The sequence below is a fragment of the Lampris incognitus genome, chromosome 13, assembly GCF_029633865.1.
Source record: "Lampris incognitus isolate fLamInc1 chromosome 13, fLamInc1.hap2, whole genome shotgun sequence".
NCBI lineage: Eukaryota > Metazoa > Chordata > Actinopteri > Lampriformes > Lampridae > Lampris > Lampris incognitus.
Window position 1 is genome coordinate 47,189,042 of NC_079223.1, and position 26,693 is coordinate 47,215,734.

Consider the following 26,693-nt stretch of genomic DNA (forward strand, 5'->3'; position numbering starts at 1 on the left):
CCATAATGGTGCAGTTCTTGATGAGAATGTCCAAAATTTGCTTTGGAGTCCGCCCATCTCTTCTTATGAATGTGGAATTTTCCCAATTATGAAATTAACTGTGTAAAGCAAACGACACCTCTTTCCATCCCATTACCTTCAAGACAAATAAACACGTCTGTTTCCTGAAAGTGGGCTGTTTGGGCTTCTTATATTACGCTGAACATCCGCCCAGAATACTCTGGTGCGCGTGCAGTGACGGAACAACCGGCTTGACCAACCAGCTTGCGGCAGGGACGGATTCGAAACGCGTGCAACGTCCCGCTTAACCAATCTGCTCCCAGTGGGCGGGGCCACGACTGATAGAGCGGAAGATTTGAAGCGAAGATGGCTGCGGGGAAGGAGCCTCACAGCAACAATAACAACAACAGACAGGATAGAAGGTACTAGAATAAAGATGTCACGCATGGCCGCGTTTATATTAAACAGGTGGAAACGAGGTTTTATATCATCTCGTTCCCCGAAGTGGCTGCTGTCGCCTTTCGCGTCACCCGCTTTTTACTCTCTGATGAACCGGCTGCTAGCTAACGTAGCTAGCTAGCCTGGCTAGAACCAGGTAGCGTAACACCAGCGTAGATCAGCGTAATGTACGAGTAACCAAACTAAAGGTTAAAGTCCATATCACCCCGAAATAACCCAGCGTTAATGTTAGAGCCAACTGAAATAACTATGTGTTCACTTAGCTGTAAGTTCGAGACTAAATAATATCAACCAATGTCGGCTCAACTATGTCCATTTTTGTTTTTCTCCCCCGTCTTTCTCCTTCATCTCCGTTCAGGGGGTGATGTATTGCCATTACACAGGGGGCTGTATCAGAGTCGACGTGTTTTTATTGGCCCTGACAGGGAAATTAGTGTGCAGCCAGTATAATAAAACTCTCACACAAAAACAAAACATACAAACACCAAAGGCAGAATTGACAACAGGACAGGTGGCACATTCAGAGAAATGTCATTTTATTTTCTGAATTTCACTTCTTTTGACATGTTTTGTGTTTTGTTTTTTTGTTTTTTTATGAGAAAATGCTCTGGGTGGCGCAGTGGTTAACATGGTCGCATCACAGCATGTCCTTGGTTCGAGCCCCGGGGTAGTCCAGCCTTGGGGGTCGTCCCGGGTCGTCCTCTGTGTGGAGTTTGCACGTTCTCCCCGTGTCTGCGTGGGTATCCTCCGGGGGCTCCGGTTTCCTCCCACAGTCCAAAGACACGTAGGTCAGGTGAATTGGCCGCACTAAATTGTCCCTGTGTGTGTGTGTGTGAGTGAGAGAGAGAGAGAGCGCTGTGATGGCCTGGCGGCCTGTCCAGGGTGTCTCCCCGCCTGCCACCCAATGACTGCTGGGATAGGCTCCAGCATCCCTGTGACCCTGAGAGCAGGATGAGTGGTTTAGATAATGGAATGGATGGACATAGTGGGCAAGGAGAACCAAAGGACTTCGAATATACAGACCAAGAAAACAAGGGATCTGCAGACAACAGATGAACACTATCTACTGTTTAACAATTGAATGGCAGTGGGGACAAAGGAAGCCCTGTATGTCTTAGTCCTAATACAGGGCGTCCTCAACCAACGACCTGAGGGTAACAGTTCAAACTCTGGCCGAAGGGGGTGACCTTGGCACTCCAGAAGGGAAGTAGCCTTTCTGAACACCTTCCTATTATAAAGGTCAGTAAGCTGGACTTGACTTCCCCCTGATATCTTACCAGCCCTTTTGATGAGTCTATCAAGCCTTTTTTTATTGGCCAGAGTCAAATTACCAAACCAAGCAACAAAACAGTACATTAAATCAAAATCAAATCAAATCAGTTTTATTTGTATAGCCCAATATCACAAATTACAAATTTGCCTCAGTGGGCTTAACAGCAACACAACATCCTGCCCTTAGACCCTCTCATTAAAGCCATTGACCACGTCGTCCATGTTATTTATAGTCTTATCATAATCTGTAAAGTACTGAGGGCAGCTTGGGCTTCTAGATCCATTTCTAACAATACTATTCAACATGTTCCACACACCTTTGGTGTTGTTTTTATCGGTCTTTAATTCTTCATTATAGTATTCTTTCATGCCTATTCTCATAATGTTAGTTAGCTTTTTTTTATGTTTTGTATTTTTTTTCTGCTTACCCAAAGACATTAGAGGCAGGCTCTGTTGAAAATGTTAGACAGCATTTAAAAACATATCTCTTTAACCTAGCCTTTTCCCGGCATACGTCACATGGAGTCCCATGTGCTGTTTTTACATGACCTTTTTCGCCTTTAAATGTATTTTTCATTAGTTGATCTTTCAAATGGCTTTTTAAGTGTAAAGCACTTTGAGCTACATGTTTTGTATTAAGGGTGCTATACAAATGAAGTCTGTTATCACTGTTGTTATTATTATTATTATGTGAGTATGGGTTACAGGGAGCAGGACATTCATATGTAGACATATGAGTTATGGTGGCGCAGTGGTTAGCGCAATCGCCTCACAGCAAGAATGTTCTGGGTTCGAGCCCCGGGGTAGTCCAACCTTGGGGGTCGTCCCGGGTCGTCCTCTGTGTGGAGTTTGCATGTTCTCCCCGTGTCTGTGTGGGTTTCCTCCGGGGGCTCAGGCTTCCTCCCACAGTCCAAAGACATGTAGGTCAGGTGACTCGACCGTACTAAATTGTCCCTAGGTATGAATGTGTGGGTGTGTGGGTGTGTGTGTGTGTGTGTGTGTGTCTCGGCCCTGTGATGGTCTGGCGGCCTGTCCTGGGTGTCTCCCCGCCTGCCGCCCAATGACTGCTGGGATAGGCGCCAGCATCCCCACGACCCTGAGGACAGGATAAGCGGTTCGGATAATGGATGGATAGATGGAGATCTCAGTAAGCCTTGAGTTACTAATACTTTAGACCTCATTTCCCAAGGTGCTAGTCACACATGTCCTTGTGTAATTTTGAGCAGTCAGAACTATTATCACTCTTAAAAAGTGGTGTTATCAGTGTCACTCTCCGTTTCTCAGCAAAATGTCTGACATTCAGAATTGGAATGAATAATTTTATTATGCTTTCTAACTTGATTTTATTTAGGGACCATGTGTCTTTTCGGTGTTGAGTATCAGTTTAGTCTTTTGTTCATCCAAAGTAATATGAATGAAAAATTGTGTACATTTGTGTTTTATCGATCAGTTCCATTTATTGTAGCTTCCCTTTTCAGGTTTTGTTTTGTGTCTGAGTCTGTGTCTAAATATACCGATCCAAACACCATCGTATCTGAAGATGTGTCTCCATGCTGGATCACCAGCGCTCCACAGTCGTAATACAGAGAGTTTTGCTGGTCTCAGAGGCAACTGAATAGTGTTAAGTTAGAGGAGTTGTTCTTGAGTGTGGATTATTTTGGGGTTTGTTTTACATTTGATTAGGGCTGGGCGATAAATCGATTTTATCGATTCATTCGAATTTGTAATTAAGGACGATTTAATTTTAATGAAAATCGATTTTCTCATGAACTTCCACCGCCGGCGCTCCGTCTTGAGCTCCCGTAGGTCAGAGTGCGCTGCCCCGCTGCCCCCCTCCCCCCGCTTCTCCACAAATGCACATGGCAGCAAGCAAGGATGAGCTTGTCCCCAAAAAAGGCACATTGTCCTCGGTGGTGTGGAACTGGTTTGGTTTTGTGGCGTCCGACAGCGAACAAACCACAACCTACTCTAAAGTTTGCTCTAAAGCTGTTGCAACTAAAGGTAGCAGTACAACGAATGTATTTCAGCACCTAAAGCAGAGGCATATGCAGCGGAGTGGGAGAAATGTTGCTCTCTGCAGGATTCACAAGACCGCAGCCCACAAACACCCGCTAAAAAACAATCCACGTTAGCCGATTCCTTTTCACATTGTGTCCCTTACGATAAGAAAGGGACGTGGTGGAAAACTCTTACTGATGCAGTCGCGCTGCATATGGCTAAAGACATGGTCCCCATTTACACAGTGGAAAAGCCGGGGTTTATCCACCTGTTAAAAACTTTCCACCCCAAGTATGTACTACCAAGCCGCAAGTAGTTTGCCGGCATTGCCTTGCCTCACCTGTGCAACTGCACGCGGGAAAAGATGGCTAGAGAGCTGCAGGAGGTGTCGTTTTACTCCACCACAACAGACTTGTGGTCCAGCCGAACCATGCAGCCCTACATGAGTTTGACTGTACATTTTATCAACAACAACTGGACTCTGCGAAGCGTCTGTCTCCAAACAGCGTATTTCCCTGAGGATCACAAAAGTGAGATAATTGCCCAGGGGCTAAAAGATGCTCTGAACTCCTGGAACCTTGCTGAAGACCGACTCATCTGTATGACAACAGACAGTGGCACCAACATAATCAAAGCTCTCAAAGACAACGAGTGGCCCAACCTCCAGTGCTTTGGACACAGACTGCACAACGCTATAGGTAAGAGTCTAATGATGCATTCAAGTGATGTGGAAAAAATGGTCGACCTGAAAATGTATTTAATTCCCAGTGATGTAATAAGATATTACTTTATCAGTAAACATTTTATTACAATACCAGTCAGGACATGTTATTGCATTTACTATTTACCATTTATTACATTATTGAGTTGTATTACATTTTCAATCCGTTAGTACATTATCAGGAAATTATTACATCATTGGGTGCTACAAGCCACCTTAATGCATGATGTTCACACGCATAATTCATGATTAATGCATTTTAATCAATTTACTCTAAATGTACAGGCACAATTCATCATAATGGTACACATGCCCTGTGTTTGTGTGTGTCTTTCATTTGCGTCAATAAAATGTTGAAATGTGTAAAAAGACTTGTTGTGACACATTGAAGAATAAGTGTGTGAATGTAGTTCATGCCACAGTAAAAATTGTTCTGTTTGTGTTTTCTTTATTTATTTATTATACAGAGAATGGTGTGGAGGACCCACGGATTGAACGTGCCATTGGGGTTTGTAAAAAGGCTGTTGCTGCCTTTTCCTATAGCTGGAAAAAAAAAGAAGAGAGATGGGTGAAGTACAGACTGAGCTTGGTCTACCCCCTCATCAGCTAATAACTGAGTCCCTGACCAAATGGGGTTCACGACAAAAAAATTATACAGAGATTTCTGGAAGAGGAGAAGGCCATAGCCCGTATCCTGGGCTCAGACAAGAAAGGTCAGCATCTCGTGTCCACTTGGCAAGACATTGATGTTTAAGAGTCCATAAATAAAGCTGTCAAACCACTCCAAGACTTTACTGACGCCCTGTCCGGGGAGGCTTATGTTAGCGTTTCCTACATTAAACCGGTGCTCCATTTATTCAAAACCGGGCTCCTACAGCCAGAGGAGGAAGACACCGAGCTCACTGAAACTATAAAAACAAACATTCTTCGGTACCTTGATGACAAATACAGCAACTTTATGATGGATGAACTCTTAGACATGTCTTCACTGATGGACCCCAGGTTCCGAACAACCTACACTGACCCAGGCAAGGTGGAACAAGTCAAAAAAAGGGCTGTCACCGAGCTGATGTCTCTGCCTGCGCCTGCTGAAAAAAGTACACCACAGCAGCCTGGTCTAGCTGTGCAAGTGTGTCAAGAAGCACAGCCTCCACCGAATAAGAAAATGACTTGAGCTTCCTTCTTCAAGAAGAATGTGCCACTGCCATCTCCCTACCAGTCAGAAGCAGGGAAAATAGAGACTGAGCTGGCAACCTACCTGTTGACCCCTGAGGCAGCTCCAGACACTGATCTACTTCAGTGGTGGAAGCGCCACGAACCAAACTTCCCGAGGCTCAGTAATCTGGCCAAGAAATACCTTTCTATCCCTGCTGCAAGTGCCCCGTCAGAGAGGGTTTTTAGTGTTTGGGGGGGGGCATTGTTACATGCAACAGGGCATGCCTCAAGCCAGAGGTAGTAGACAGGCTTGTATTCCTTGCAAAATATTTGTAAAAAAAAAAAAAAAACTAAAGACAGTATTGCAAGCACCTCACATCCTGTACATTTACTAAAATTTGATGTTGACTTTGCAATGCATGCAGATGTTTGATTTTGTATACTTATTCAAGGATTCAAAATAGGGACAAAATAATTTTTGTATACAAGAGGCACCTTTGTTTAAATGCACAACATATGAACTTAAATGAAAGTTCTGTTTGCACTGTATCAATCCCAATGGGGAAAATTATCTATTTTTGTAATGGCATGTAATCTGACATGTTAAATTTATGTTTTCAAAAAGTGTTGTATCAGAAACTTTTTTTTCAAGAGGAAGCACTTTTATGGGTTTTTTTTACATTGGTTTGAAGGTGCACTGTATCACTGTCAGAGAAGTGAACATTTTCTTAGGTATGTTTTCAAAACTGGGAGATTAGGTCCCTGTAAGTTGGGACATTGTTTGAAGCCAGTAGAAAGGTGCTGAAATGTTGCATTTTTGCTGTTGTTTACAATGGCAGGGCCTGCCATCTTGTTTACACGCTTGTTTCAAGACTTGTGTTTCGTTGCACTTTAACCCTAAGGGGAAATTTTGTTCAAATCCCAAAAGGGAAAATCAAAACAAAATAAAAGCAAAACTTGTTTTGAATAATTTCTTTGTTATTTGTTGTGTGTTTTTAAGAAGGAAAAAAAATCGATTGGTGTGAAAAAATCGGGAGATTTTATTTTTAGGCCATATCCCCCGGCCCTACATTTGATTATGTATTTGTATTTAATGTCTTACTGTATTGAAAGTGTCTCTTGTCATTTGATGGATCTCTTCATTTGAGTAGAACTTTTTGTTGGTGTGATGTGTTGACCTGCTGGTATTCTGTTTAAAACTATCATGATTTGTCTCTCAAACAGAGGCACGGTGTGCAACATGGTTGTCAGCGAGGAGGCTGCGTCTTCTGGCCAGCCAGTGATCTTCAACCCGGACTTCTTTGTGGAGAGGTTGAGACACGACCATCCCCAGGTCTTCTCAGATCTGGTGCTCAGCAACATTACACGGCTCATAGACCTCCCAGGGGATGAGTTTGCCCAGCTCAGAGGGGAAGTTGAGCCTAGGCTTCCCTCTCCCTCTGGCTTTCTACGCTCCTTCAACTACCTCCAACGGAAAGGTTAGGCTAAAAAAACAAATTTCAAGCTGGTGTCCAGTGTTTGTTTTCAGTCTTTACCCTGCACGGCTTTATCGGCAGCTATGCATGATCGCACTGATCTTCTTGCACTGCATACAGCAAAACAAGATGGAAGAAATATGATGCAGAATTCATCTGAAGGGTTTGTATATAGATACAGACGGGTGACAAATTAAAAGAAAAACCTGAATGCTTGACCCCTACAGTGAGGTGTTCTGGGGGCTCTGTTATGTTGTAGGGGCATTTTGCTTTGGGTCCACTTGTCCCTTTAGAGGGAAGTTGTCACACCCCGTCTGGATAGTTAAGTTATCTTTTGTTTCTCCCAGTGTTCTTTGTCTTGTACTTCCTGTTTTATTTTGTTACTCACCTCTTGTCTCGTTTCAGGTCCTTTACTTCCTGCCCTCACGTGTCTCCCCCCTGTGTGATTACCTGCCCTGCCCTAATGTGTTGCACCTGTGTCTCATTGTCTCCCCTCCTAAGGTCCCTTTCACACTTGAAAGTCCAAACCAAGGTCTGAATCAGAGTCTGGTTCTGGTGCTATCACATCTGTTATTTTATAGTCATTAGGTTCAGGACTTTTGCTTTCATACCAGCGGACCTTGACTTGAACTTTTGGCTCGTTGTTGCCAGGTGCGCTCGCTGTTGCTCGGTGTTACTGTTTGTTTTATGACTTCCTATGATTGATCCGAAAGTCCGAACCTTTGATTTCACATTAGACATTCATGAACCTTGGTCTGAACCGAGACTACCTCCTGAGCTTGGACCAAAGACCGAGTCTTTGATCCCTGTACCCTGGTCCAAGAGGTTTCACACCTGGCAATCTGGTTCGGACTTTTCTGGAAAGTGTAAAAGTCCGGACTAAACAACATAAGTGTGAAAGGGCCCTTAGTGTTCTCTTCCTTCTGTGCCAGTTCATCTTGTTCCTTGTGACAGCGTTCCAGCATTTTTTCCCTTGTGTGAGTTTCTTTAGCCCTGTAGTTTCCTGACCTGTTTTTTGCCTTTTCGACCCTGCCTTTCGCCTGCCGATTTGGACACTGTTGCCTCGTTACCTGATCACCTGTGTACCGACCTCTTTCCGATTAAAAGGACTGATTTTTGTGAACTGAGACTGAGTCTGCGTTTTGAGTCCAAGCATGTGGTTCAGTACTGACAGGAAGTGTCAATACAAAGTTATTCTGAATGATTACCTTTATACTAAGAAGAACCCTTTCTACCCTGATAGAAGTGGTCTCTTCCAGGATGTCAATGCCCCCATCCATAGGGCATGAGGGGTCACTGAAAGGTTTGAGGAGTATGAAAATGATGTAGATCATATGCTATGGCCTTTGCAGTCACCAGGTCGCAACCCAGTTGAACACCTATGGGAGATTTTGGACTGACGTGTCTGTGAATGTTCTCATTCATCCAGGTCATGGTTATCCAAAGGAGTTGAATCAAGTGCAACTGGATTTGGTATATATCCGTGAAGATGTTTCGGCTCTCATCCAAGAGGCTTCATCAGTTTGTGCCTTTCTGACTGGACCAAGCTAGTCTGACTGGTTGGTGATGAAACTCAGATATTTATCCTCTTTGGAGTCGTTATCAGAGCTATTGATGTCTACACCTAAAGGAGAAGACACACTCCTTCGAGGACAGCAACGTACACATTTTGGACAGGGAAGATAGATGGTTTGAAAGAGGGGTGAAGGAAGCCATCTATGCAAAACTGGAAAAACCATCCCTCAACAGAGGAGGAGGTCTGCAACACCACCTATCTCCCACTTACAATGCCGTCCTTTCAGCTCTACCCAGGAGACTCAAGAAGCCTGGCCTCCAAGAACAACAGTCGGTCACTAACGGCTCCAATGACTCTCATGACCACTGAACAATGAAGTCGAAACTAACACCCCCAACGACCGTCGCTGTTTAACATCGGATCACAAAGAGCCATGTACATCAATAGCTCTGATAATGACGGGCGTTGCTAAACATCAGAACACGAAGAGCCATGGACATCAATAGCTCTGATAACGACTCCAAAGAGGATAAATATCTGAGTCTCATCACCAGCCAGTCAGACTAGCTTGGTGTAGTCCGAAAGGCACGAACCGATGAAGCGTCTTGGATGAGAGGCAAAACGTCTTCACGGATATATACCAAGTCCAGTTGCACTTGATTCAATTCCTTTGGATTTGGACTGACGTGTTAGACCGTGCTCTCTGCCACCATCATCAAAACACCAAATGAGGGAATACCCCCCTTTTTTTTCTCCCCAATTGTACTTGGCCAATTACCCTATTTTCCAAGCCGTCCCGGTTGCTGCTCCACCCTGTCTGCTGAGCCAGGGAGGGCTGCAGACTACCACAATGTGGTACCACATGCTTCCTCCCATACATGTGGAGTCGCCTGTTGCTTCTTTTCACCTTACAGTGAGGCGCTTTACCAGGGGGCCGTAACACGTGAGAAACTCACGCTATTCCCCCCCAGTTCCCCCTGCCCCTTAACAGGTACCCTGACTGACCAGAGGAGGCACTAGTGCAGCGACCAGGACACATGGCCACATCCAGCTTCCCACCCGCAGACACGGTCAATTGTGTTTGATGCCCTACATATATATGAGTATATATGTGTGTGTGTGTGTGTATATGTGTATATATATATATATATATATATATATATATATATATATATATATATACACATATATACACACACACACACACACACACATATACACTGTTGCCTCACAGCAAGAAGCCCCTGGGTTCAAACCCTGTACATTAAATACCCCTGTCTTTGCCCCTGACCAAGGCATGGCAAGAAGAACTGCTGCCATTTCAAATACAGTGAAATCTAAAGAGCTCCTTTGTTGATTTTCAGAAAAAGGAGTGTTTGGTGCACCGCTGACTGAAGAGGGAATAGCACAAATATATCAGCTCATTGAGTACCTGAGTAAAAGTAGGTGCAACTTCATTATTGCAGAATTTTTCTTTTAATTTACATGAATTGGTGTGTCTTTGATGTCTTAGCTATCTTGTCTGATCATCTTGACAGTTAACCACAAGGTGAAGAAAGCATTATGTCAGTTGTTTTAAAAGTTGACCAGCAGGGAGTGGGCATAAGCTCATAGTCTATTTCTGGAGGGGATGATGTCATTTGCTGAAAGTGGACACTGGGAGAAAACGCAGGAGTCAATAATTTATGTAAAAGCACTTTGTGTTCACTCTCCTCCTCCTTCTGTTTCATTCTCTGTCTCTCCTCTCCTCCTGTCTTTGTCTCTCTGCATTTCCCCCATCCTGTCTTTGTCAACTCCATGTCTGCCTGCCTACACACCAACATTTTTTCTCTCCTCTGGCTGTGTTACCATCCCCCTCTCCCATCCTTCAGACCTCCATGTGGAGGGATTGTTCAGGGTGCCTGGCCACAGCCTGAGGCAGGCAGCCCTGAGGGAGATGCTGAATGCTGGGGCAGAGATAGATTTGGAGACTGGTGACTTCCATCCTAATGATGTTGCCACACTTCTCAAAACCTACTTGGGAGAACTGCCCGAGCCTCTGCTCACACATAGACACTACAATGCTCATCTTAAGATCGGAGGTACTCGCACAGACAAACCCGAGACCGAGCCTAGCTACTCATACGAAATAAACTAAAACAGAAATCTGTTCCCTGGCTAAGAATCTAACCTTTGACTGTGTGCTTTGCTGTCATAATCCATATTGTCCAGAGCTGACTAAATTTGATGACCAGGGAAACAAAACAGATGTGCCTGACAAGGAACGACAGATTGAAGCATTCCAGCTGCTTTTTATGCTGCTCCCCGCTGCCAACCGCAGCCTGCTGAAACTCATGTTGGACCTGCTATACCACACCGCTCGCAATCAGCACACCAACAAGATGTCTGCCATCAATCTAGCCACCATGTTTGCCCCGCACATCATCTGGCCCAAAAATGTGAGAACCATGGCTTGATAGGTTCTATCCTGGTGGTTCTCAATCATGTGCCATGGAGGAGGACTGCGTGTATGCAGGTTTTATTTCCAACCCAATATTACGCCAGCTAATTTTACTGATTAACACACCTTCAACCAGACAGGTGAGGATTTATTAGTGTAACTAGCTGGTGTAGTTTTGGCTTGGAAGGAAAACTTTCAGACATATGTTTGAGGACCACTATTAGTGTTCTAGTAAATTTAGTTTAAGACAACAGATATTTGTGTGCTGTTTGCCAAATAAACAACTTGTCTTTATGCATACTCAATAATCCAGGCTACGAAATCACAAAAAGTCCAATCAGTTCATCTGGACACAACGTTTATTGAGAGAGAAACATTTCGTCACTCATCGAAGTGACCTCTTCAGTCTCAGCTGGCTGCAGGTACCCCTACCCTTATAAACTATACAGTTGCATAATGGCCGAAAACAATGATCAGTTTCATATGCAAATTGATGTGACCATTAACGAGAGTTTCATTGGCAATGTGTACTATTCACGGAAGATTTGGGAATGGTTGCGATCATAGCATTGTAAAATGGTGACAGATGTACTCTTAGCCCCCCCCCCTTCCTCGATTCAGGGATGGTCATCCCCTCTTCACATAGATGGCCTCTTTTGACTTCCTGTTCAAACCAGTGTTCCTCCCTATCAAGGATGTGCACATCCTCATCCCTGAAAGACTGGCCCTGGGCTGTAGATGGTGTAGACTGGAGTCTTGGCCTGACATGTTAGCTCTTCTGTGTTGTGCCATCCTCTTGGTCAGCGTCCATTTGGTTTCCCCGATGTGCAATTCGTGGCAATCCTCCTGGCACTTAACAGCTTACACTATATTGCTCTGTTTGTGCCGGGGGACCCGATCCTTGGGGTGGACCAATTTCTAGCACAGTGTGTTTTGCTTTCAAACCCCAAAATATGCTGCGCCAGAAATTGGTCCCCCCCCAAGGATAGGATCAGGTCCCTTGGCACAAACAGAGATAATGTACACTGTTAGGTGCCAGGATGATTGCCATGACTTGTACATCGGGGAAACCAAACAGACGCTGGCCAAGAGGATGGCACAACACAGAAGAGCTAACACGTCAGGCCAGGACTCCACAGTCTGCATCCATCTACAGGCCAGTAGCCACTCTTTCAAGAATGAGGATGTGCACATCCTTGATAGGGAAGAACGCTGGTTTGAATGGGGAGTCAAAGAGCCCATCTATGTGAAGAGGGAACGACCATCCCTGAACCGAGGGGTGAGCTAAGAGTACATCTGTGCCATCTTACAATGCTGTGATTACAACCATTCCCAAATCCTCTGTGAATAGTACACATGGCATATAAAACCTATTGTTGTTTTTGGTCGTTTTCACTGTACTGTTTATAAGGATGGGGATACCTGCAGTCTGTTGAGACGGACAAAGTCACTTAGATGAGCTGATTCAACTTTGTGTCAAATAGCCAACAGTTATCTGGGGTGAGAGTGTCATTAGGAGAAAGCATGACAGCAAATCTGTGCTTGGTGTGAGTTTTTATTCTTCACTGTTATAATATTTATGTGGCAGGTTACAGCCAGCGATCTATGTGAAACCATCAAGAAGCTGAACAATGGCATAGCTTTCCTTATCAGACACTCGCAGAAACTATTCAGGGTGAGTAATCTAGTGGTCAGTCTTTTTATTTGTGTGACTTAAATATATCGGAGAGCTTTGATGCTTTTTTTTATCCTTATTGTCATAATTCAGAAGCCAAGTTATAGTGTGCTAGCTTATTACTGCGTTTACTCTTGTTTTCCATGCTCTCATTCTCATTCTGGCAGATGTTTCTGGCCCCTAACTACATCCATATACACTCAACTAGAAACTGTATTCAAACTTTAAAATGTTCAGCTACTACTGGAATGGTGGGGCATTATTCAGGTTTTTGATACCTTTTATAGTTTTTGAGATATTTAACTTTTATTTCACACTTTTTCCAATACAAATGAATGACGAAAAGTTCGGCTCTCTAGGTAATCTTCCACTCGCAGTCCCCATAGACTTAGAGACAGGAAACTTCCAGCAATAACATAATGTGAGAGCAAGTCAAGTCAGTCAGTCAGTCAGCCAGTCCGTAGCGCTATAGTTAAATATTCAAATGTTCAAATTTTAAAAGGCTGTATCTTCCATTTCTTAAAGCTGCAATCCCTAAGATTTTGCATTATTTTATCCATTTTGGAATGTGATGACGGTGTGGTGATTCTGTTCGACAATCAATCAATACTGTAGTAGAAGAGCATTCCAATATAGTTGGATGTAGGAGCCAGAGAAACGGACCTGTTCCAAGGGATTTTCTCACCCTACAAAAAAGATGTGGCAGCCATTGCGGCTCTTGTACTGACACCTGACCAGTAAATTAGTCAGCACCCTTATTAAAATGGGATCCTTGGATCAGAGCTAACACAGGCAGATGCATCAATAATCCTTTTATAATCGCATCGTAGCCCTCTGAATTGGAATCGAATCAAATCGTGAGGAGCCTAGAGATTCCCACCCCTAAGCAGTATTAACGTCATCAAACCACATCGCCACATTGTTCTACAGTTATATTGATCGTCATTCTGACAGAATCATTGCTGTATGGGCATTAATTTTATATGTTCTTGCTGGGGTTTTTTCCTACAAATATGTGTTCATCGCTGCACCAATATTCATCCTACCTGGTCAAAAAATGTCAACAGCGGAATATGGAGACTGGAGAGTGTCTCCAACAGTGGTGAAGATAATGGTTAGCATTATGCAACCTCACTCCATAGTACAGAGACGGATTTAATGGAGACATGTTACAGATTGCAGCTTTAAGTAATTTAGGCCAAATTTGGTACGCTCAACCAAACATATACTCTAGAACGTTGTCATTTAGACCACCAAAATCCTCCTTAAAAAATGTTCGTGGTTTTTGAATTCTTTTAAAAAACACTTTTTTGAGAACTCCTCTTACACTGTGACTGATTTTCTGACCAAACTGGGTCAGAACTATGTACGGACCAAGGTCTTTAAAACTTCACAGTGTTTCAGTATCTTAATCAGTTTTGGAGATATCAGTCAATGCATTCAAAAAAAGCCATGATGCAATAGGAGAATGGCTATAACTCCTGAAACATGGTACAGTTGTTAAGGGCTATTATATACTAAACATGCCTGCAAAAGCAGCACAACACCAACCCCAAGGGGGCGCCACAAAATTGACCAAATGTTATGAAAATTATTACACATGCTATATGGCCAAGTTATTACACATGCTATATGCCCAAGTAGTATTCAAAATACTGCAATTCGTCAAAATTGCTTTCATTGGGCATGGGCCTATGACATTTTAGCTAATTACTCAGCTTGTGATTGGAGGATCCCTATGAAACTTGCTGAGCTTGCTAGAAACTCCATTTAGTACATTTCTACAAAGTTCTTTACCAGTCTGTAAAAGTAAAACTTGGCAGCTGCTTACAGCTAGCCCACAGTTTTTACAGAATCTATTTTTCAAGTTGAGAATGTTATTTTCATAAACTAGGACTGTTGAGCAATTAGAAATTAACTAATTAATTGCACAATTTGCTGTGATTAATTACAACTAAATGCTTTTTCTTCTTAAGACTGAAGCTTGTAATAATGGATATTTAAATGTAAAATTGTGGAATTAACGTAGAATCAACACAAAGGAAATATTTTTGAATTCAAGTACTGTTGTTTTTAATAGCATCTTTATACATTTGAATACAGATTCTCTCCTGTGAACTACAGATGTCCGGTAAAACCATCAAGGCCATCAAAAATGACCGTCATCTTGAAAGGCATATTTCTTACATGCACTAACAGAAATAAAACCTGGGCCTATATTTTAAAGTGCCAGCTGTATTGCAAAACTATCATAGCAAAGTTATGGTGTCAAAGCAGAGTTAAAACCAACAATATTTGGTTTTAACTCGGCTTTGACACCAAACAACTTTGGCCTCTTAAATATGAGATCTCTTGGTAATAAGTCCTTTATCATTAATGGTTTTGTTGTTTCTAATAATCAGGACTTTTTTTATGATTACTGAGATATGGCTGTCCCCAGGGGACACTATTCCCCTGATTGAAGCTAGCCCCCCGGATTTTGCATATTTTCATATTCCCAGGCTCTGGGAGAGAGGGTGGCCTAGCTGTTTTTTAATAAGCGCCATCTTGTTACTTTTGGTAATACTATCTCCTTTGAGGCTTAGTTTGGCCCTCCCCCTTTACTCTGCATCTTAATTTATAGGCCCCCTAATTCAATTAGTTTTATTTCTGAGTTTTCTGACCTTCTGTCTATTGTCATGCCAAAATATGTGCTTATTCTTGGTGATTTTAATATTCATGTGTGTTGTCTTTCCCATTCCCTGACTTAACATTTTTTTTTGGGGATCTTATAGACTCTTTTTAACCTCATTCAATCTGTTAGAGGGGCCACACATTCCAAGGGTCACATTTTAGACCCTGTACTCTCATCTGGTTTCTCTCTCGAGTGGTCTTAATCTGGTGGATATGCTTGTAACTGATCATAAAGCTGTTGTTTCAAAAGTTCTACTACAGCTCTTTATTCCTAGTCGTTATCCTAAAAAACACTCTCACATTTTCAATGCTGGCATTGAGAATGTGAGAGTGTTTAAATGAAACATTTAAATTTTCTGACGCTTTTAATTCATCATCCTTTAATCCTTCTATATCCCCTCTTAATCCAGATGTACGCTTAAATTCATTCAATGCTCAGGGCCTATCCATCCTTGACCAAATTGCACCATTTAAAACTAGGAAACAAAAATCAAATAACCTCCCCTGGCTGAACAATCACACTCGTGCCCTTAGAAGACTGTAGAAAATCTGAATGATAATGGAAGGTCAACAAGTCCGAAATAGCACATGACATCCTTAAAAACCAAATGTTAATTTACCAGAAGGCAGTTAAGGATGCGAGATCAGCTTACTTCTCTGAATTGATATCTAGAAATAACCAAAATCCTAAAGTTATCTTTAGGATAATTGATTCTGTATTAATGGTCCCTCCACTTCTTTTTTTTTAACCTGATGTTGAACTGTCTGAAAAATTTTGCATTCTCATTTTGTAATTAAGGTGGAGGTCCCAAAATGTGGAGGACCCAAAATCAGGTCCCAAATCCAGCCTGGTCCTTGCATTCTTTCCATTCCCCATGTTAATTCTGCCTCTTTTACCCAGTTTCAACCAATTACAATTTCAGTGTTAGAGAGTACAGTCTCCAATATAAACTCCTCCTCGTGTGTCTTAGACATCATTCCCACTAAGCTGCTCAAGGAGGTATTTTCAACTGTTAGCTCCGTTATTCTGCAAATTCACAATAATTCTCTGGCCTCTGGTTCTTTTCCAGACAGTTTTCAGCATGTGATTGTTCACCCATTGCTGAAGAAACCCAATTTAGATCCCCTGTCCTTAAGTAAATACAGACCAATATCCAAATTTTCTGGAGAGCGTAATTTCATCTCAGTTGATTTCTTTTTCCCCTTGAGGCAAATTTGTAATATTGGACTGTACAAATAAAACTGACTTGACTTGACTTTTATGAACACTAATAGTGTTTTTAAGTTTTCAGTCCGATTTTAGAGCACTTCATAGTACTGAGACAGCTCTAGTTAAGGTTACTAATGACCTACTGCTGACTGCAGACAGAAGTGACTGCTCAATTTTAGTTCTATTAGACTTAAGTGCTGCCTTTGACATAGTCGATCACAGTATCCTCTTACATCACTTAGAGACTTGGGTAGACATCAAGGGCTCGGCTCATAGTTTATTACACTCTTACCTCTCCAACAGAACTGTTTCTGTTTTTCTGGGTAACACTACTTCTTCGATGGCTCAGTTGAGTTGTTGTGCCCCTCAAGGCTCAATTCATGGCCCCCTTTCTTTTTGCTATATACATACTTCTCCTTTCCCAGGTCATTCAAAATCATGATGTGTTTTACCATTTTTATGCTGACGACACTCAGTTATACTTGCCACTTAAATCCACAAATCTGAGTGGCCTAGCAAATCTCACAACTTGCCTCTCTGACATTAAATCCTGGATGTTCAAACATTTTCTTAAGTTGAATGATGATAAGTCTGAGGTCATTCTGTTTGGTCCTCCACATTCCATCAGTCCTTTTGGTACTAATCTGGTGGTCTGTCAGGTAGTCTTAAGAAGGCTGCTAGTAATGTTGGGGTAATGCTAACCTCGGTTTTGATAATCAAATCAAACATGTTGTCCAGTCATGCTTTCTCCATCTCAAGGTAATCTCTAAAATTAGGTCATTTTTATCAATTGCCAATCTGCAAAAAGTTGTACATGCTTCTATCTATTCTCATCTTGATTATTGCAATGCACTTTACTCGGGTATCAGCAAAGGCTCCCTCCACCGTCTGCAGTTGGTACAATACGCTGCTTCTTGGCTCATTACCGGGACAAAAAGCATGACCAAATCACTCCAGTGCTTGCCTCCCTACACTGGCTCTGTTATATTTCGAATTGAGTTTAAAATTTTATTGCTCACTTTTAAGGCCTTAACGGTCTTGCTCCTACTTACATTTCCAATTTATTGTCCTGGTATATGCCCTCTCAACCATTATGATCTGCAGATGTAGCCCTGCTGGTTATTCCCAGGTCTCACTTTGTCACAAAGGATGATCGGGCTTTTGCTGTTAGAGCCCCCACACTATGGAACTCTTCCTATTCAACTAAGACAAAGTCTCTAGCTTCTTTTAAATCTTGTCTTACAACTTTTCTTTTTATGAAAGCTTTTACAAATGTTTGATTTGTTTTTACTTATTTATACTCTTTTTATTTTTACTCTTATTTTTGTAAATCTTTGATTAACAAATTGCTTTCTTCCCTTTTGCTCTTATTTCATGGTTTTATTTGTTAGTGCTTTTTATTTATTCTTACTTTTTTTGTATGTGTCATTTTTAACAATGTTATCTTACTCTGAGAAGCACTTTGTAACCTTGTTTGGAAAAGTGCGATATAAATAATCGGCAAACAGTGATTGTTGACCGGCAGGAAATTTTTTGACACATCACCTAACCCTATTGCACTTGAGAGACAATGATTTTGTTCTTTGCTTGCTTTTATTGAAGGCGCCTGCTTATATCAAAGAATTTGCCCGGTCACACTATACAGGGTCAAAATCCCTTCAGTCAAAGGTAAGTAAACATGCTTTTCTCCCTGGTTCTTTCTTTCTCTTTCTTCCGCTGTCTTTTGCTTTCCGTCAGACTCATTTTGATGAAGTCTGATTTTTGTAGGATGACCTGGCTCTGTGTGGTGGGGCTGGTGATGCAGTAGGTGGTGAGCCTTCACTCTCTCACGGCACAGCGGGAGCTGGGCTACCTCCGAGTCACAGCTATACTGAGGCTGCCCTCAGAGAGCTCTACCAGCAGGTTAGCAGCATGCCCGAATCTGCTAAAAAGAAGAAACTCATCAGACAGGTGCGTGATTGAAGCAACTTTTGTGGCAGGGGGACTGCACTGTGCAGTAGTTAGTAATTAATAAATAAATCTATTAATTGTATGTTGCTAGATTAGATTTTAAGATAATCGTTAAGTTGGATTATGTTCATTTTATTTTCATATTTCACCAACCGCTTACATTAAGTTTAATTTTATTCAAAATAACCAAGTTTCCCCTTAGATGGATAGCTCCCAAGAACATCCCTTAACAAATACAAGATAAGTGCTGAATTCTGGGGCCAATCATAGTCTTTCCAGAGCAAAGCATGTCTCTGCATTTATACAGAGATATGTGCACATTGCTGGCGGGAAAGACAATCCGTAGGCCCCATTTTACCTGGTCAAACCTAGCTGAAGAATGATAAATCAACTGATGACAAGTAGGTCTACAGGGTCACATTTTTACAGTCAGATCATAAAACCGCTGCATTGGTCATGAAGCATAGATCTTTGATTTAAGAAACTGTACTTTGATTTAAGGGGCAGATTATGTGAAATGCTACAAAACAAACGTGGTCCAAACCTATCCTCTGAATAATGCTGCGCCTAAAAGTTGTATGACAGATTTATTCAAAAATCATTACAAAATCCAATGTAAGCACTGCATTTAGGTCGAGGCTGAACCAGTGGCCAGTCAAAAAAAAAATCGTCCTTATAAAGCTGTTTGATATGTGACTATCTAGTTGCTGCATTAGCAGAGTTTACATGCACAGGATGTAAGAACATAACATACTGCTTTCTGGTTATCACTGGGTAACCTTGTGATTTTCACCCTATTCTTGTGTTATATGTACCATTGGCAAATAATTTATAATTGCAATAGTCAGGGAAAATATTGTTTTATCCGTTTTTATCAGTGAAAAAAAATGACCTCAGACAACAAAAAAAGCAGTCATCAGTACAGAGTACAAACGTTTTTTTTTTTATTTGTGTTTAGTTTGAAAAGAATGTCCCAGGGACACCCACACCTGACCCTCAGGTGCCATTCAACAGGAAACACTGGCATTCACTGTCTTTAGGTGGAATTATTAAGGTATGTTGACTCACCCAAACAGAAAACATATAGCAGTTCCATCCATTGTTCAGGTTCCATACCATGTTGGTCTTATGGGGAATTTGTTTTCCTTAAATGTGTACCTCATGGCTAGTCAGTCAAAGGAACGCAATCACATTTATCAACATTATCTATGTTATAGAGATAACACTCCTTTAGCAGCCATAATACTGAGCAGTCTTCTGTGTGTCTCTGAAACGCCACCAAAATTGTGACCAGCGGAACATCCATGAATGTGAAAACATACTTCTTAGTTTGCTTATAGGCTGCATTGAATAAGAAAATGCAAATAATAACGCTACACAAAGTTGTATTATGTATTGAAGTTATTCACATTTTCTTATTCAAGGCAACATATCAGCAAATCAGGAAAAATGGTCACATTCACTTATTGTCTGTCAGTGATGTCACCAATGGACACTCTCAGGAATCAGGAACACTTTGTCATGTCCCCCAGCCCAAAGCACTGCAACACAAAGACAAAAACACGTATCCAAAAACTACAAGAACACATATATCCAAACTAAGAACACATATATCCAAGCTAAACACATAGTATATCCAAACTAAATGCATATATCCAAACTAAGAACACATATATCCAAACTAAGGACAAATGTATCTAAACTAAACACATATATCCAAACTAAGAACACATATATCCAAACCAGAAACACATATATCCAAACTAGAACATAGTATATATCCAAACTAAGAACACATGTATCCAAACTAAACACATATATCCAAACTAAGAACACATATATCCAAACTAAGAACACATATCCAAACTAAACACATATATCCAAACTAAGAACACATGTATCCAAACTAAACACATATATCCAAACTAAGAACACATATATCCAAACTAAACACATATATCCAAACTAAGAACACATATATCCAAACTAAGAACACGTATCCAAACTAAACACATATATCCAAACTAAGAACACATATATCCAAACTAAACACATATATCCAAACTAAGAACACATATATACAAACTAAACACATATATCCAAACTAAGAACACATATATCCAAACTAAGAACACATATATCCAAACTACAACATATATATCCAAACTAAGAACACATATATGGTTTAATTAGTGGGTTCGGCAATTTCAGTCATACCCATTGCTAACAGGTGCATAGACAAACATTGGCAGTAGAATGGGTCGTACTGAACAGCTCAGTGACTTTCAACATGGCACTATCATAGGATGCAACCTTACCAACAGTCAGTTCAGCAAATTTCTGCCCTGCTAGAGCTGCCCCAGTCAACTACGAGTGCTGTTATTGTGAAGTGGAAATATCTAGGGGCAACAACAGCTCAGCCACGAAGTGGTAAGACATAAAAGACCACAGAACACGACTGCTGAGTGCTAAACCACATAGCGTGTAAAAATCAGCTGTCCTTGGTTGCAGCACTCACTACCGAGTTCCTAACTGCCTCTGGAAGCAACATCAGAACAAGGGCTTCTTGTCGGTACCTTCATGAAATGGGTTTCCATGGCCTAGCAGCTGCACATGAGTCTAACATCACCATGGTGATGTTAGGATTAATGCATTAATCAAAATCAGAACCAGTATTTCTGATTCTGATTGTGATTTTGAGAGTGCCATGGTTTTGGAATGAGATGTTCAACAAGCACATATAGGTGTGATGTTCGGGTGTCTTCATACTTTTGGCCATGTACTGTATATAAAGAGTTCATGTTGAAAATCTGTTTTCCTTTAATGCACATGCATACCCAAATGCATAACCCTCAGTTAAAATGGAGTATTATATGTAAAACAGAGGAGGGTGTTGGGAAGCCAGGCGTCAAAGGAGAAGGGACACAGCAGAATGCTGAGACTTGCGCCAGCAGAGGAGCAAGAAAAGGAAAATGTCAGCTTTGGTGGAGTGAGTATGGCATCATCAACATAAAAAATAATAGCATGATCAGCACATTTCAGTTGCTTACCACACAATACTGCAGATCATTGACTTTCAGTATAGTCCATGGGGACCCACAGTACCGATGGTTATCTGTTATTTACATAGTTAATTACGGTCACCTGTTGTTCCAGGTCTGAAACCCCACTGATTAGATGGCTGGAATACCTGACACAACACAACAAGTGAACATAAATAAATGCAACCAATTAATCATTAAAATGTGATGCTGCACTTTATGTATAACATTGGATGTACTTCAGGCACTTGTCATTTATTGGGCTTTTGGTGCAACTGGTTAAGTTGCTCTGCTTCCACCTTCACCAGGCATATTAAAATGATACACATCAGCAATGTCTCCTCACTTACTGAGGGACTTGTGTTGGAATTGTTGTCTGAACAGTGAGCCTGCGTCACACCAGTAATGGTCCTTTGCTCTGCGTTGTGTCAGATACTGCAGATTTCTTTTTTTTGTTGTTATTCTCCCCAATTGTACCAATTACCACACTCTTCCGAGCCATCCTGGTCGCTGCTCCACTACCTCTGCTGATCCGGGGAGGGCTGCAGACTACCACATGCCTCCTCCCATACATGTGGAGTCACCAGCCGCTTCTTTTCACCTGACAGTGAGGAGTTTCACCAGGGGGACGTAGTGCGTGGGAGGATCATACTATTCCCCCCAGTTCCCCTTCCCCCCCAAACAGGCACCCCGACCGACCAGTGGAGGTGCTAGTGCAGCGACCAGGACACATATCCACACCCTGCTTCCCACCCGCAGACACAGCCAATTGTGTCTGTAGAGACGCCTGACCAAGCCGGCGGTAACACGGGGATTCAAACCGGTGATCCCCATGTTGATAGGCAACGGACTAGACCGCCACACTACCCAGGCGCCCGATACCGCAGATTTCTAATGGACTTTTGCAGTTAATTTATTTTAGTCCCTGCATTCCCATGTCAAGCTTATATAATATAATGTAGCAAGATGATACGATAGAAATATTCTCATAAATATAATATGTCATTAGTGGTCACAAACTTGACCATTAGAACATTCAGGCTCAAAACTGAGCTCCTCTCTACTCTCAACAGTCATCTCCTTTATGCAGCAGGAATAAAAGACAGTGATTTGTACAAAACAATAAAAAAACCATGAAGAGGTATTGAATTTCCACTCTTGGAAAAATCCTTAAGAAATGGGAGTTTAAGGTATACTATTTAAGGTTTATACTCACGAACATGCAAACGGCGCTGTGTTCACACCTCTCAAAAAGTGATTAGAGAACACTGAATTAACCAGCGACTGAAAAAGTAGTTTACAGAATGAGAGAGAAAAATGACATCCTTCCACCCTAAACTGGAAACTTGTCAGCTTTGGAGGAGGTAGGCCTTCTTGAGGTCATGCCTATGTTGATTACTTTGGCTGTACATTGAGAGCTTTGCCTTCCGGCTCAGCTCCCTCTTCACCACAACGGTCCGGCACAACGTCCGCATTACTGCTGATGCTGCACCAATCCGCCTGTCAATCTCCCGCTCCATCCTACCCTCACTCATGAACAAGACCTCAAGATACTTGAATTCCTTCACTTGAGGCAACAACTCATCCCCAACCCGGAGGGAGCAATCCACCATTTTCCGATAGAGAACCATGGCCTCAGACCTGGAGGTGCTGACTCCCATCCCAGCCATTTCACACTCAGCTGCAAACCACCCTATCATTATTTATTTTTACTATTATTATCACTTATTTTTTAAATACAGTTACCAAATCTAGGACAAAGTCAAGTTGGCAACAGTGGTTAAACTGGGTGAACCTGATCTCTTATAAAGGTGGGTTGGGTGTCGGGGGAGGTGCTAATTTAACGATTTAATGATGATTCAACAGCAAACCAAATTGGGAGTGAATAGGACAGATTGACTCCAAAAACATCACTGAACACTTAGGGTCAAATATAAGCCAGACTGAGGTGAAAGTCTTACTCAACGTTGAACCGTCGAGGACGCATTTAACTGCAGTCGACATACAGGTGTAGCACAGTAGAACTTAAATCAGCAAAGACGCTTGACTGGCTTGGCTTTAAATGAATAAGAAAACACCCCTAACCTTCTTTCATTTCTCCCTGTCTCTTTCCGTTTCCCCAGGCTTCGTCTTCGCCCAAACGGATGTGCCTGTCACCAACACGGGAGACCTCGGTCTAGTTGCTGAGGTCAAGGGCGTTGGATAAAAGCAAGGAGAAAAATTGAGCTGTTCTCTGTTGAGCAGGATTATTGCAGAGTGCTTCTGATGGAAGGTGCCTTGGTGGCCCTGGGCAGAGCCGGGTGTGTGTAAGAGTTCTTAAACGTGAATTTTTGTTTGGTTTTTTTCCTCTTTACTAAGTTTGCAAGATTTTTTTTGTGTAGTTTCTCTACATAGATGCCAGGTTAAGGCAACGCAGAAGATTTTGCCCGACGATGAGATTCTCAAAGCGAGGCTCAGTTTTCACTGTGATGTGATATACTTCTTTCTGCAGGTTAGAAAACTAAGTTTCCCTCTGCACTCTGATAACATGTGCTAGAGCTGGCAGAGGCCAACAAGGACATTTGTCAGATGTGCTTGGAGGACGCTCTGCTTTACATTTCTGTAGAAAAATATCATCCCAATGCCGTTACATGGGATTTCCAAGCTCCTTATACATTTCAGTCCACTCATTGAATGCAAGTGAGGTGCGCTGAATGTTGTTCACACTCAGGATAGTCAACAATTTGGTGGGATTGAGTTTGACTGACTGACATGCGCTGTCTTTCAGAAGAGCTTTAGTCGGCCACATTTATTTGTTTTCATATTACTGTTGTGTTTCTGCCCCCAAAGTGTTTCAAGTCTGTGAATCCAATGTGGAAAATGTACGGTCCAAAGGTTGGCTGTAGCTTTTTGTCTTTATGAATGTCTTAGCCTGAAGGTCAAGACTGCTTTATTTACATCGTCATGAACATTTTTTTTGGCCGTTCAACGACCGACGTTCTGCTGACAGTCCGACTGTTGCCGTCGCAAAATCGCAAATCCGCTCATTTTTTGTGCCTTAAAGTGAATAGCTGCATAATGGAGTTACTGATACATTTTTATTTGATGTTATGTTACGTAGGCATGAACGCTGGATTGAGTTTTCCATGTTTCATGTAAAGCCTTATTATAGCTGTGAGAGTATGTGAAAGACTGTTGTGGTGACACAAATGTTAGAGCAAAAGGAAGGGATGAGGAATGTAGATGTACTAAAAGAGTGTTTTACTTCAGATAGTCTTGAGATGTGCACACTGTGAGATGTCTTTATTTAAAGCTACTGGGCCATAATAGCGTTTCTTTTTGTTGTCGCTATTAGATATTTACTCTTGTCTCGCGCAAGTTTTCTCTATTTTGAAATTTTATACAAATTTATAATTTTGATACATTTTATGTTACTCTTAGTGCTCCAAATGTTCATCTATGCAAATCTTTGTTTTCAGTGTTGTGATTTCATTGTACTGTGCGTGCTCTGGTAAATATTGCTTCTCTTTTTAAACTTTGACTACAACTGAAGAGGACTCTTGTTGGCTTGGCTTGCATTGATACCTTTACACACGTACACATTACTTCATCTTATTCCACCATGCCCCGTGGTCTGATGCACTCACCTTGTAGGCCGGTGTTGTTGGGACGGTAAGCTCTAGTACGCCTCATTACGTTACGACGTTAAGCCAAGAAACTGGTGTGTGTGTGTGTGTGTGTCTTCAGAAGTAAACACTCTAGAGATATATTTGACCATCATTTTTTACATTTTTCTTACAATTCCCTTTAGACGTGGCGTTCAGTTTCACCTTTTCCTTCCTGCTGTATGAGCTCATTTTCTGCAGAAAAAGAAAAACGTGGCGATGCAGTTCCTGCGTTGGCCACAAGATGTAGCTGTTTAGCCACAAGATGTGGCTGCGGACGTTCAGCCTAAAGAACACTGAAAAGATCCCAGACAAACGAGGGACAGTTGTTAGAGATGTGCCCTTTCACCATGTGTGACTCCGTGTCTGTTCTGTGCGTCAGTAGATGTGGCTGCTTATTTAAAGGTCAGCTGCAGCTTCAGTGTTGGTGTTAGGTTTAGATGTCATGCATCTGACAGCATGCAGAAACAACTGCTCTCCGCACCGCTGCTGTTGATTTTAAATCAACTAGGTGAAAGATCCTCACCTAATATTCCCCTGTCTCCTTCATTCTGATGCCCTGACTCTATTTAAGTGTTGATTTACGAAGACAATGTAGGAAATACTGAATTATTTCCCAATTACCATCTCAAGGCGTGTGCCCAAAACTCATAATCAAAAGCACGGTTCTCACTACGCCCCATTTCTTTGTGTTGTCTCGATCCCACAGCCGCTCTGAGTCAGTGCGTGCATGCCTCACATCCCTCAGCGTGAGAAGATCCAGCGAACTAACGGGCCCGTGTAGACCAAACAGAAAGTGGTTGGCCGTTACACTGAATTGAATTAGACAGAAAATGATGTGCAGATTCTGTGCAATCAGACAGAAATTCAGAATCCATAAAGTGACTACGCTGCACCCGAATCTAACTCCAGTCCTCAGGACAAAACACTCTTCCCACCAAGTTTGCAGTAAATGTAGTCTGAAGTATATATGTGTAAGGCGAGGGTGAGTGGGCAGAGAATACCAGTGAGCAGCGACGACAGAATGGCAAGAATGCCTGGAGTGTGTCATTATGGTGTCCGTGTCAATGCATGTTTGGTACTGTAAGTATATGTTGTACACATCTGGTACCGGGAACCTGCTTTTTCTCATGTTTCTGTAAATACATAACAGACAGCTCTCGCGGAGAAATGGCATTGTTCTCAAGTTGGGCCACTTTTATTGACTAATCCCATTCCATAAACGGCATCCCGGCTGCAAACCCGCTGTTATCTACTGTGTGCTGTACACACAAACCCACAAGTATACATACTGAGTGTCAGTACTTTTACACATCTGTTGAAATAAATACTCTGGCTATGGCCTAACTGTGGCTGTGTTCGTTGGTGGATTGGCTGTTATTTAAGGTCTTGTCCTGTGTGGCGGAGTGGCCCGAGCGGTGGGGTTCAGTGTTGAGCTGTTGGTTCAGGGTGCTGCCGGGTCTG

General features: G+C 42.1%; 1 protein-coding gene across 1 annotated transcript; it reads left to right on the forward strand.

The window, feature by feature from the left end:
- Window positions 1-366: 366 nt before the first annotated feature.
- Window positions 367-23,791, forward strand: LOC130122576 (rho GTPase-activating protein 19-like). The gene is made up of 11 exons (XM_056291507.1): window positions 367-422; window positions 6,830-7,083; window positions 9,961-10,038; window positions 10,468-10,677; window positions 10,808-11,034; window positions 12,625-12,711; window positions 18,197-18,262; window positions 18,362-18,544; window positions 19,503-19,598; window positions 21,429-21,537; window positions 23,709-23,791. Exons 1-11 carry the CDS (start codon window positions 367-369, stop codon window positions 23,789-23,791), a joined length of 1,449 nt encoding a protein of 482 aa, XP_056147482.1.
- Window positions 23,792-26,693: the final 2,902 nt, after the last annotated feature.